The 11,485-nt window shown below is 41.6% G+C and overlaps 4 protein-coding genes across 6 annotated transcripts; all 4 read left to right on the top strand.

Moving 5' to 3' along the window:
* Positions 1-1,402: 1,402 nt before the first annotated feature.
* LOC116917167 (cuticle protein CP14.6) lies at positions 1,403-2,330 on the top strand. Its single transcript, XM_032922537.2, has 3 exons — positions 1,403-1,562; positions 1,635-1,756; positions 1,844-2,330. The coding sequence occupies exons 1-3, from the start codon at positions 1,554-1,556 to the stop codon at positions 2,139-2,141; spliced, it is 429 nt and encodes a 142-aa protein (XP_032778428.1). The 5' UTR covers positions 1,403-1,553; the 3' UTR covers positions 2,142-2,330.
* Positions 2,331-3,252: 922 nt separating this feature from the next.
* LOC116915500 (cuticle protein CP14.6) lies at positions 3,253-4,173 on the top strand. Its single transcript, XM_032920657.2, has 3 exons — positions 3,253-3,411; positions 3,482-3,612; positions 3,691-4,173. Exons 1-3 carry the CDS (start codon positions 3,403-3,405, stop codon positions 3,986-3,988), a joined length of 438 nt encoding a protein of 145 aa, XP_032776548.1. The 5' UTR covers positions 3,253-3,402; the 3' UTR covers positions 3,989-4,173.
* Positions 4,174-6,273: 2,100 nt separating this feature from the next.
* LOC116915504 (pupal cuticle protein 20) lies at positions 6,274-10,978 on the top strand. 3 transcript variants are annotated; one of them, XM_032920663.2, is made up of 3 exons: positions 6,274-6,427; positions 6,682-6,806; positions 6,908-7,244. In XM_032920663.2, the coding sequence occupies exons 1-3, from the start codon at positions 6,419-6,421 to the stop codon at positions 7,140-7,142; spliced, it is 369 nt and encodes a 122-aa protein (XP_032776554.1). In that variant the 5' UTR covers positions 6,274-6,418; the 3' UTR covers positions 7,143-7,244. The 3 variants fall into 3 exon arrangements, with proteins under 3 accessions (XP_032776554.1, XP_032776553.2, XP_032776552.2); XM_032920662.2 differs by lacking the exons at positions 6,682-6,806; positions 6,908-7,244 and adding exons at positions 10,390-10,520; positions 10,590-10,978 and having other exon boundaries at positions 6,406-6,427; XM_032920661.2 differs by lacking the exons at positions 6,274-6,427; positions 6,682-6,806; positions 6,908-7,244 and adding exons at positions 10,145-10,299; positions 10,390-10,520; positions 10,590-10,978.
* LOC116915503 (pupal cuticle protein Edg-78E) lies at positions 8,473-9,840 on the top strand. The gene is made up of 3 exons (XM_032920660.2): positions 8,473-8,631; positions 9,043-9,176; positions 9,261-9,840. Exons 1-3 carry the CDS (start codon positions 8,623-8,625, stop codon positions 9,544-9,546), a joined length of 429 nt encoding a protein of 142 aa, XP_032776551.1. The 5' UTR covers positions 8,473-8,622; the 3' UTR covers positions 9,547-9,840.
* Positions 10,979-11,485: the final 507 nt, after the last annotated feature.

Here is an 11,485-nt window from a genome sequence, read left to right as displayed (position 1 = left end):
ATTGCATCTTGCGGCGTTTGAGTCTGAATTTCTGACGGAGAAACCACACGAAGCAGACAAACCGCTAATCAGTTTTGCGTAATTATTTAAGGCTCACTGATCTGCTCAGCGTGATTGCATGTAGTGACGTATACGTGTAGATGGAGACGAGATGTTGATTAGATATGGTCTAGACGACCTTCTTCACACCAAAGATGTGTTGCATCTATAGCCAGCCAATCTATTAAGTGTTGGATAATGTGACAGGTACAAGGCCGATGCCATCAATTGCTGATTTTTTTTTATTTATTTATTTTTTTTGTTGCAATGATTAACTACCCGTATGCGCTATACCCATATGGCCTTTCAATTCAATCTCATTTTTGGAAAGTTGCGTATAACGCTAAACTAAACATTTCTCTCCTGCGAGTCTTCTGTCAATTTTACCTGACAAGGTTATGGTACTGCAACCACTCGAAGATTATAGGCTATATATAGTAAGCTTTCTCTTTCGAAAAACTTTTATAAAAAAAAATAAATAAAAAATCTTTTTTGTTTAATAACAATGAGCCCTCTGACCCAGACACACTGCAACACTTGCCTATACAGCGTATATAGCTATGGTAGTAGTCTATAACGACTCCCGATTTCCTTTTCTTCTCGAAGCAAAACGAAAGAGCCAGCATCATGTCTGCTAAAATATTTCTAAAGGCTAACCTTTAAAATATTATTGATATAGTGTTTCTCTTTTGTCGCTTTCTCGAAGGCCTTTTCTAGACAGACGTCATCAAATTCAAGGTTGATCAAGTTTGGCTAAGGAAAATGCATCATTTTTGTTTGGGCTCTAAGGTCAAAACCTACATTTCGTAAAGGAAGGTTCTCGTGCCAATCGCAGATTTCTTATCCGAGTCTGTTGGTCTTTTCACGGACTCCAGCGGGTAGCAAATGTGATACAACAGTTTCGTGTACGGTAAACTGGCCCTGAGATGGGCGAACGAACAGAATTTGAAACGGACAGCGCAGAACCTTCTTTGGTTTTTGATGATTATCCTGCCCTACTTCCTCCTCGATATTACATGTCAAACCGCACTGGTTAGTGTGTGTGTGTCTTTGTGAAGTGAAAGCCCGAAACGAAGGTAGGAGAACGAAAATCAGAGAAGAGCCTGAAAGTCAAGTGGGCGTGGTCGTCATAGTTGCGAAAAACCAAAAAAAAAAGGGGAACAATAAGCTCAAACGAAAATTGCACATATACGTTATGGATAGATGTTACGAAACAGCGTCGATGGGGTTCCACGGGGCGTTTAACGACGCTGGGACTGGCTGGCAAAGAGGCGTCGTCTCGGCTGTTGGGGCTTTTGGAAGTGGGTCAAACTGGGCAAAAAAGAAAAAAATTGAAAATAAAAGGAAAATGAACAAGGAAAAGAAGAAGAAGAATAAAAAAAATAAAAACAAGTATTTCTATATGTTCCACTCTCTTACCGGCGTTCCACAAAGGAGAAAACTACCCTGGTATATAAGCCCGAGTGTCATCCAACAACCGGCATCAGTTCTTCAACTAACCAACTTCAGTCAACATGAATCTGGTAAGCGTTTAGTCTGCTAGAAAAAAAAAATTTATTCCTTCGAAATTCATTCAATTGTCGTTCAAATTCAAGTTCATCGTCGCCGCTCTCTTGGCCGTTGCTGCCGCCGCTCCGTCCAGCTACAACAAGGCTCCCGAAATCGCCATCGTGGCCCAATCCGATGTCCGCAACGTCGATGGCAGTGGCGCATGGAGGTGAGTGATGATTGTTCTCCTTAACTTTCAATCATTTCAAATCATTCCTATATACGTATATATTTTTTTTTTAAATTAAAAATTAAGTTATGCCGGCTCTGACGGAACTACCCGTGATGAATCGTACGCCCAGAAGCAATTGGCTGCCCAGTCGAGCTATGGCAAAGACGCTTACGGCAAGGAATACGAGTCCGGAGCTGGACACACTAACAAGGGATCTACCTACTACATCTCTCCAGAGGGACAAAAGATCACTTTGAACTGGGTTGCCGATGAGAATGGATTCCAACCCAAAGGTGACCACTTGCCCGTTGCTCCCGTTCACGTTTACGAGCTGCCAGTGGCTCCCGCTCTTCCCTACGTCCGCAGCGGACCAGGATTTTAAGAACTGAATTTATCTCCATCGCCTTCCAAAGAAACAAACCAGTCCGTCATACTCTTGAAATCTTGTTTTTTTTTTTTTTTTACCTTCTCAGTTATGTCGCATATGTCAATGTGGTCTAATATATTTTCCCCTCCGGTGTAAATATTATACACGGTGTATCAAAAATACAAATCAAATGAAATCATGAAACGAATAGTTCCACCAAAAAACAAAAACTTATTTCTTTCATTTTCTTTTGGATTTTTTTTGTTCTCTGCAATACAATTGAAGGACGACATTTGTATTCAACGACAATAGAGAGAAATGAATGAAATAGAACGCCCAACAATCAAAAGTTCTTACCCTGAGGGGACGCTCGAAGGCGTTGAGGTTTCCCAGTCGTGGACCATTTTCACTCTCGTTTGAATCAAAAGAAACAATAGCTGTGAGGAAAGCCACGAAATTATGGTTACTTTTGTTTTGTTTGTCTTTGTTTTCCCCACACACGTTTCTAGTTTACACGCCCGCAAACTTTAGAATAGACTCTCACGCATATTGTTTGCCATAATTCACATGTAATGTGAACTCGCAAACTTTCGCGAATCATTAAACTGTTGAACGGGTACACGAATAGTAAAAACTAGTTAGCTGTCTACGATGCCTTCAAGCTCATCCGTTGAAAGTTTTGATTTAACTTTTTAATATAACGGGGACATCAAATGAAATAAACGCGGCTTTTGTGATGATTGTTTCTTTGTAATCGTTGGATTAAGTTGATCACACTAACCTAATTTCAGCCGACATTCAATGGCAATGCTAAATGTATGGCATCGATGTCGTCCGGGATAACCAAACGATCGACAAACATCTTAGATTTGTTGATACGACATTTCAATCTAAGGTGAAAGTGAAACACCAACAGACACAAATGATGGAGACGATATTAAATATTAAAAAAAAAGAAATGGCATTGAATTTTCCCCCCTTTGGCTACAGTGAAATTCGAATGGAAATGAGCGTCGGTCGTGAAGAGAAAAAAAACAAACAGCGGGACGCCTATTCATGAACGAGGTACGTCGGTGAGCTGCGACGTCGGGCTGCTACAGGCTTTGCCATTGGGCACACGAAAATGACTTGTGCTCAGTTGTTTGTGTGCGTTGCATAATTAGGTCAACAGAAGAAAGAGTTGAAACAGCAATCCCTCCGCCCCTTTGCCGACTATATAAGCCAGGCTGAATCGGATCCAAATCATCAGTTGTTCAACTCATCAACTCAAGTCAACATGAAATTGGTAACTCGAAGAATTAAAAGAAACACATTCTTTATACTTAATCATTACAATGTTTTCTGACTTGAAACAGTTCATCATCGCCGCTGTCTTGGCCATGGCCGCCGCTGCTCCGTCCAGCTACAAGCCGGAATACAAAGCTCCCGAAATCACCATCGTCAGCCAATCCGATGTGCGCAATATCGATGGCAGCGGTGCATGGAGGTAATTGAAATTCATGCAAATTAATGATTATTATTATTATTTTTAAAACAAATACTCATAAGAATCATTCGTTGACAGCTATGCTGGATCTGACGGAACTACCCGCGATGAGGCTTACGCCCAGAAGACCTTCAAGGGAGTCACCTACGATTCTTACGGCAAAGAATCTTACGGTGATGTCCAAGGAAACACCAACACCGGATCCTCTTACTGGGTTTCGCCCGAAGGCCAGCGTCTCACTCTGACCTGGGTTGCCGATGATGCCGGATTCCAGCCCAAGGGCGATCACTTGCCCGTCGCTCCCGTCCATGAATTCGAACTCCCCGTCGCTCCCGTCCACATCCCCTTCGACGGCAAAGGCTTCAAGATCTACTAAATAACGATATCTCTTGATTGATGTGTGCCTTTCTCTTCCCCCATCCTATGTCCATCCTCTCCATGCTGGCCCTGTTTACTTTTTGTTAGAAATTGCCACACTTTCTGTGTTTCTTTTGAATTGTAAGGCCGTGCACTTGGTATTTATTTTAAGAAAATATATACTATCTGTTCATATCTCTTAAACAAATGCCTCTTGGTTCATCATTTTTTAAAAATTTATTAATGGCCTGATTTTTCTTTTCAACGGACGTTGCCGATGGCGAGCCTATTTGCGAAATTCGGTGATTGCTGCGATTTAAACGCATTTTCCCAACTATGGCAAAATGGCGTATCTTTCCGCGGGCCAGTTGCTTTTCGAAAACCAGTTTAATGGCACCGTTGGTTTTCTCACGATGCGGTTAGAGCAACGTATAAAACAGGTACAAGGCAAACTACACGTTATTTGCACGTAAATGGCAATCGGATCACCCCCTCCCCCCAGATAAAAAAAAAACGGCTGTTACTTTCCCTAGAAGTTGCAGCGTGTGAGCTTTTCATTGGCTCTATGCAATTAAGAAGAGAACCAGACAACCTAATATGGTCCATGAGTTATGGAGGTTGTTTGAATTTCACATTGGCAGCATTCTATTCCACATTAAAAAGCTACCACTATTGCAGTGAAATGAAAGCACACAAGCAGAGCCCTTCATCCATAATGCGAACATTCATTACTTGTACAGCCAAAATGGATATGCAGTAGATTTTCCATATACTCGTCTATTGCGATTGTTTATTGCCAAATTATTTCCCTCTGAATACACACAGGTTTCTTGGTTCCACTATGAGCCTATGTACGTGCAGTACGTTTTTAAATGTAAAAGAAAGCCTATAGCTGAAATAGGATTATTTGTGTGTGTGTGTGTGTGTTTTTCAAATGTTTACGGTTATTACATCGCCAGTCGAATGTCTGATGTGAAAGCGTGTGATGTACTATCTCGTTTTTCTACGGAAGCTGACGGTCCGTGTTCATTGACTTTCGATGCGCGATAGAAACTCTGATAAGAAGGGAATGTACCTGTAGTCAATTGTTTCCTCGAAATACTAGTCATCATCAACAGTTTCACCTGCGTTGGGGTCGTGTCGGGTCATCAAATGGAATAGTAAATGCTGTGTAAGAACGGCATCACAGTATGAAAGTCACGAGTGAAAGTCAACGACATTACCCACCTTGACATGGGCAACGTATCAATAGCCAGACTACCAGACATGTTAAGCCTGTTGTCTGACTGTAGGTACATATTAACGATGCAAGAATCTGATTGAAAGTCATCGTATAGGAGAGAGTATCAAATGATTGGTGGCATTTTACCGAATTCGTGATCATCATTTCAGATATTAAGGCCAATAAGTCTACAGAGTTCATTCCGTTGAGTGATAAGAGAAATCCAATTAACAATTTACCTTTCATTTAATTGGTTTACGTTCATGGGGATGACGGCAGCAGCCATTGGAGGTCACTTTTGGTAACGTTTTAACAACGATTTGTCGTGACGACACAATGATTGATAGTTTTGCATCTGATCGAACTGCACGCACTTTTAGCTTTCAAGCGACACGACAATGTATCCACCTACAACGTTTTATTTGAAGGACAAAAGATCCCAGAGGATTTCCACGAAAAACCAGAAAATGGGTGACCATTTGCTTACTCTTCCCCCAACTCCGGATCAAATTGCACCCCACGGTTTTGCTCACCGTTCCCCCGAACCGAATAAGTCCCTGTAAAGTAGGGAAAGAGGTAGAACAAAAAAACCTCAAAAAACATGAAAATACATCACCTTTTTTATGAGACCAATAAATTTCAAGATAATTTGTTTCAAACCCTTCCTTTGCTGTCAGACATAGCCACAGACATTAGAGACAACTAACAGCCATTTTTCGAGACTCCGTGCCACTTTGCCAATTCGGTCTCTCACGTTCGACTTTCGCGACATCGCCAAATAGACGAAAATGAACGTAACGCAATAAAAATTTCTATTTTTTAAATTCTATCCCAATCTTCAGAAAGGGCAAACAATTCATTGGTTGGTCGATCGAAGTTTACTGAAATATCAAGATTGAACAAAGGTGTCCAATTTTCTTAGAGGCATTCAAGGAAAGTGGGGCTAAAGCGAGGACGATTTCACGTTGTTCGGCCGCAGCCAACAATAAGTGTTGCCTACAGACACACGGATAGCCCTGCCGGCCAAGTTGGGTGACGAAAATTTGTAAGAGAAAAAGAAGAAAAAAGAGGGAAAAATATTTATCGAACAGTTAACTAGGCCACAATGTTGTGTATTTTTACACTCGTTACGTTCCGTTTGTCGTCGTTGGTATATAAAGGTGTGCGTGGGCGATGCAGAAATCATCAGTTGATCATTTGTTCCTCAAAGCCAGCACCTGAACCAACATGAAACTGGTAAGCATTTCGTTTGTAAAACAATTGTGCAATTATTATTATTTTTTTAAATCATCCACCCACAAAGACATAACTAAAACCTGCGAGTATACGTACGCAAGGCTTTTAGTAAACAAAAAGGATTTTTTAAAATGTGTTCCAGTTGTCCATAGTTTAAACTGATCCGTTTGATTGGGCCGAGTAAAGAGAAATCCCCGACTGATTTTCTTTTTCCAATCTTCACCTTTACAAACAATTTCGTACAAATCCAATAGTTTGTGATCGCTGCCATCTTGGCTGTGGCTGTTGCTGCCCCATCCGGATCTTCTTACTCCGGTTCGGCCATCACCATCACCGCCCAATCTGACGTCCGCAACGGTGACGGAAGTAGCCAGTGGAGGTACATACGTTTCTTTCGATTTCTAACGGACATCAAACGCCCGTTTAATGCACGGGCAATCTAGCAGCTAAAAATTCATTATTCTCTGCAATCGTTCCAAGTTATGCCGGGTCTGACGGTACCACACGTGAGGAATCTCAGGCCCAATTGCCCGGTGGAAAGGACTACGGTAACGGCGGTGGTAACACCAACAAGGGAGCATCCTACTACATTTCACCTGAAGGCCAGAAAATCAGTTTGACGTGGACAGCTAACGAGAATGGTTACCTGCCTAAAGGTGATCACTTGCCCGTCGCACCAGCTCTCCCCTACTCCCGCAGTGGACTCGGCATTTGAATCACGAAGGTGAAACAACGTTCGTGAACTCATTGACGAGTTGTTGTCCCTCTATTCCCCCTATTAATATATTGGACAAAATACAATAATTCATTCAAACGAGCAACAATCAAATTCCGTTTTTTCATTTGCGAACATCAAACATTTCATCGGGGATAAAAATGCAATTTCAGAAGTGGTCATTCAACTTTGTTCATTGATTGTCAGTTAACTGTTGAATTGCTTCAATCGAAAATGCAGTTGGAAAGCAATTGTTCGTGTGAGACGTGAAAGGCTTCATCAGCTTGCGTGATGAATTTGTAATTGTATACGCCATGTGAGAAAATTAGTTTCTCCAATTTCCTTAGTTTCCTTTTTTCTTCGTTTAGACTTTCAAATGTATACGTGATTGCATCTCTGCAAACTCATTGCGTTTCTAAAACGCTTTGTTTTAGCATTTTCAATGTGTCTTGTTACGGACGGACTCACAACAATCTTTTCTTTTTTTATTAGCCAATTTATTTCCGGGGAAATTATTATTTATTTTTTTTTTTAACGAGGTTTTGTAAAGTCAATAAACTTTCGCCAGTTTCACTGGATACATGCTTGGTTTATTTCGCGCAAGCGCAACCATGTGACGTCGCACGTGACGTTGAATTCCAAATGTTTATATAGCACATCAGCATCGACTTCTGATGGCATAGTAAAATTCATTGAATTGCGGAAGCTCAATTTTTATACGATTTCATCAGAAGGCAAACAATAAGCTTTATAAATTTGCCTTCCTCTAAACTCAAAAATGCTACTTTTTTTTCGCCAATAAAGATGACAAGAGACCCCATTTTCCTTTATTTTTTTTTAGATTTCGTTTATTATTGTCATTTACCAGAATTGCTGCTCACAAGATTTCTTTTTTTTTTATTCGCTTTCTTCGGGCTTTTCTTTTCTCCACTTCACCATAACACAACAATCCCAAATGCATAACTATATGTATGCAGCCACTAAAGGCAATTTGATAGTTTAACCTTTTAATTCATTATGGAAGGCAAAAGGTTTTGGGTATATACACACACAGAATTGATGAGGCTTGACGCTTACAACATAGGTATAAGCAAACACAAATAAAAACAATAAAGAAACACAATTAAAAGGAAGTCTAAGCACGAATAAAGCGTGCACGTTTTTATCACATTCGAAAGAAAGTTGGGGGGGGCTTGTAGGCGAGAACGATTTCACACAACGATCATCGAGCCTATAAAGAAGTGGGTGCGGTCTGCCATGAGGATGTGAGCCCACCCGGCACATTTTTGGTGACAAAAAGACCAGGAAAAAAAAAAAGTAAAACAGTAGGAGGAACATTTAGCGAAGAGAAGTAGACCAAAGCGATAATCATTACACCTTTCCGTTTCGTCCACCCCCGTGTGGTATATAAAGCTGTGCGTGAGGACCACAGAAATCATCAGTTGTTCACATTTGTTCTACCAATCAACAACCACTCAACATGCAATTGGTAAGCAAACAGTTTCCTATCTACTATATTTGTCTTCGTAAAAAGCAGTGCAGCAGGTATAGCGAACATATTGATATGCCTGAACGCTTAAACTACAAGCCTTTCAACTCGGCAATTCCAGTTGTTCTTCATTGACCAAGTTGAAATTGCACAGCCAGGAAGTTGTCCTAGTTTCTCATGTAACAGGATATTTTTTGAAAATGTTCAAATTTCGAAAACCAGTTGTAGCCTGCGGGCTTCCCCAAAAAACAAACGGGTTTTATGAGCTAAACGAAGGGTTGAATATCCGTGTTTCATCCGCACTTTCACGGGAACAAGATGGTTGATTTATGGCAAATGCCCGCCAATAAGGAAAACAAAGAGAAAAGGATTTAACCGAAAATTTAAACCTGTTTGCTGTGAAACCAACAGTTTCTGATCGCCACCCTCTTGGCCATGGCTGCCGCCGTTCCATCCGGTACTCCTTACGCTGGATACAAGGCTCCTGCTATTGCCATTGTTGCTCAATCCGACGTCCGCAATGGTGACGGAAGTAGCCAATGGAGGTGACCATCTCTTTGAATTTAAAAAAGATCAATCTGGTCCTGGTTCCTGATTGAATGTTTTGCTACGTTGTGTCTCCATTATAGTTATGCCGGATCTGACGGAACGACTCGCGAAGAATCCCAGGCCCAAAAGTCCGTTCCAGGCTACAAGGACGCTTACGGCAAAGACTACGAATCCGGCGCTGGAAACACCAACAGGGGATCTTCCTATTACACCTCACCTGAAGGACAGAAGATCACTTTGACCTGGGTCGCCGATGAAGGTGGATTCCAACCCAAGGGTGACCACTTGCCCGTTGCACCCGTTCACGTTTACGAGCTGCCAGTGGCTCCCGCTCTTCCCTACTCGCGCACTGGACCTGGATACTAAGCAACCACCCCGCTATTTCTTCAATCTTCTTTATTTGCACAATGTCGTTGATGCGGCATATTTAGTGAACCCGCATCCACCGAGTGCAGAGATAATATATTTTTTCGGGTGTCAACATTTAAGCTGTACTTTTATCATAATCCTTAACAGCAACCGTGATCCGACCTATTCTCAACACTCCCCACCTATTCCTCCAGTTGAAACACTAATGGCTTTAAATCGTTGTTGCATCGAGGAAGAATTGAAAAATATCGTGTGACCTTTTGATACCAATAAATAGCCAATTTAACGTAACTACTGCATCTAACTTGTTTTTATACATAAAAACAGCACCCGTCTACTTCAATGCAATTGTCTGAACAGACAAAGAAACTTGACAGCGTTTTGGAACGTCAATGACGGCCACAATCGTGATAAATACAACATGGTCGGCTCAAGCGTAACGTATAATGCTTTTAATATCCCCCTTGGCGATAGTGAAATTTGAATGTAAAAAAGAAAAAAGAATGTAACAGTCTGGATATGGAACACGAAACTGCAGCAGCACAAGCGTATAGAATACGCTTTTTTTTACGTTCACTATGGAACAGACGAGAACAAAAGCCGTTGCGGTTATGGCCAATCCTTTTGTGTTGTGCAACAATTAGGCCAATTGGAGGCAGACAGAGCCTTTCGCCGAGTATATAAGCCCACCTACACCGGCTCTAAGGGCATCAGTTGTTCAACTCATCCACTCGAATCAACATGAAACTGGTAAACGAGACACACTGGATTTTCCCCCCCGTTTACAACACTTTATCATCATCTAAAATTTCACTTTCATTTTGCTGTTGTTTCTGATAGTTTATCATCGCCGCTGTCTTGGCTTTGGCCGCCGCTGCTCCGTCCAGCTACAAGCCGGAGTACAAAGCTCCCGAAATCACCATCGTCAGCCAATCCGATGTGCGCAATCTCGATGGCAGCGGTGCATGGAGGTAAAAGAATCCCGTTTTTTTTTTTTAAATTTTAAAAATAAATTATTCAATATCATTCGTCCTATATAGCTACGGTGGATCTGACGGTACAACTCGTGACGAGTCCTACGCTCAGAAGCAAATTTCTTCGCCATCCAGCTACGGCAAAGATGCTTACGGCAAAGACACTTACGAAAAGGAATCCGGAGCTGGCCACACCAACAAGGGAAACTCTTACTGGGTCTCCCCCGAAGGCCAGCGCTTCACTCTGACCTGGGCCGCCGATGAGGCCGGTTTCCAACCCAAGGGTGATCACTTGCCCGTTGCTCCAGTCCACATCCCCTTCGACGGCAAGGCTTTCAAGATCTACTAAATGAGTCCGTCTTTGCCACCGATCTTTGACACTCGAAGAACTTGTCAAATTGATTTGTAACCGCCCTAAATTATTGATGTGTAAAATAAATGCAAAACAAACTCTCTATTGGGAATCAAAACAAATAATTATATGATGTGGGTATAAACATAAGGTGAAACAGGTGGGCAGTATATTACCTTCGTAAAAGGAAAATGAAAGCGCGTCCAGTGGAAGCAAACATTTGTGTGCACTGAATCTAGTCTCCTTTCTCTCGTTTCATTCCTCCCCATCTAAGTCAAAGGGTGGTGGCAGTTAGTTTTGATTCGTCGTTGAAGAACTACATAAGAAACATGCTGGATAAGAGATTCTCTTTTAAAAAAATCGTTTTTACTCCGCGTAGCATATAGTTTAAATGCTCTTGTTTATGACGGCCATCATTGAACGAAGGTTTTCTCGGCCTTGGCGATCTAACCGAGGCTACATAATCCAAAAACCAAGTGCATAAATGAGTTTAGTTTGACGTTAGGGTTTGGCACGAAGGAAAACAGCATCGTGAAAATGCGATACACATTTGGCGAGTTGATCTCAATGCCCTCGTTGCTTTAAGGTTGTGTGAACCGGTTTTGCCAAT

The sequence above is a fragment of the Daphnia magna genome, linkage group LG2 (assembly GCF_020631705.1).
Source record: "Daphnia magna isolate NIES linkage group LG2, ASM2063170v1.1, whole genome shotgun sequence".
NCBI lineage: Eukaryota > Metazoa > Arthropoda > Branchiopoda > Diplostraca > Daphniidae > Daphnia > Daphnia magna.
Note: the sequence above shows the minus strand (reverse complement) of the source record. Positions and strands in the feature narration are given on the sequence as shown.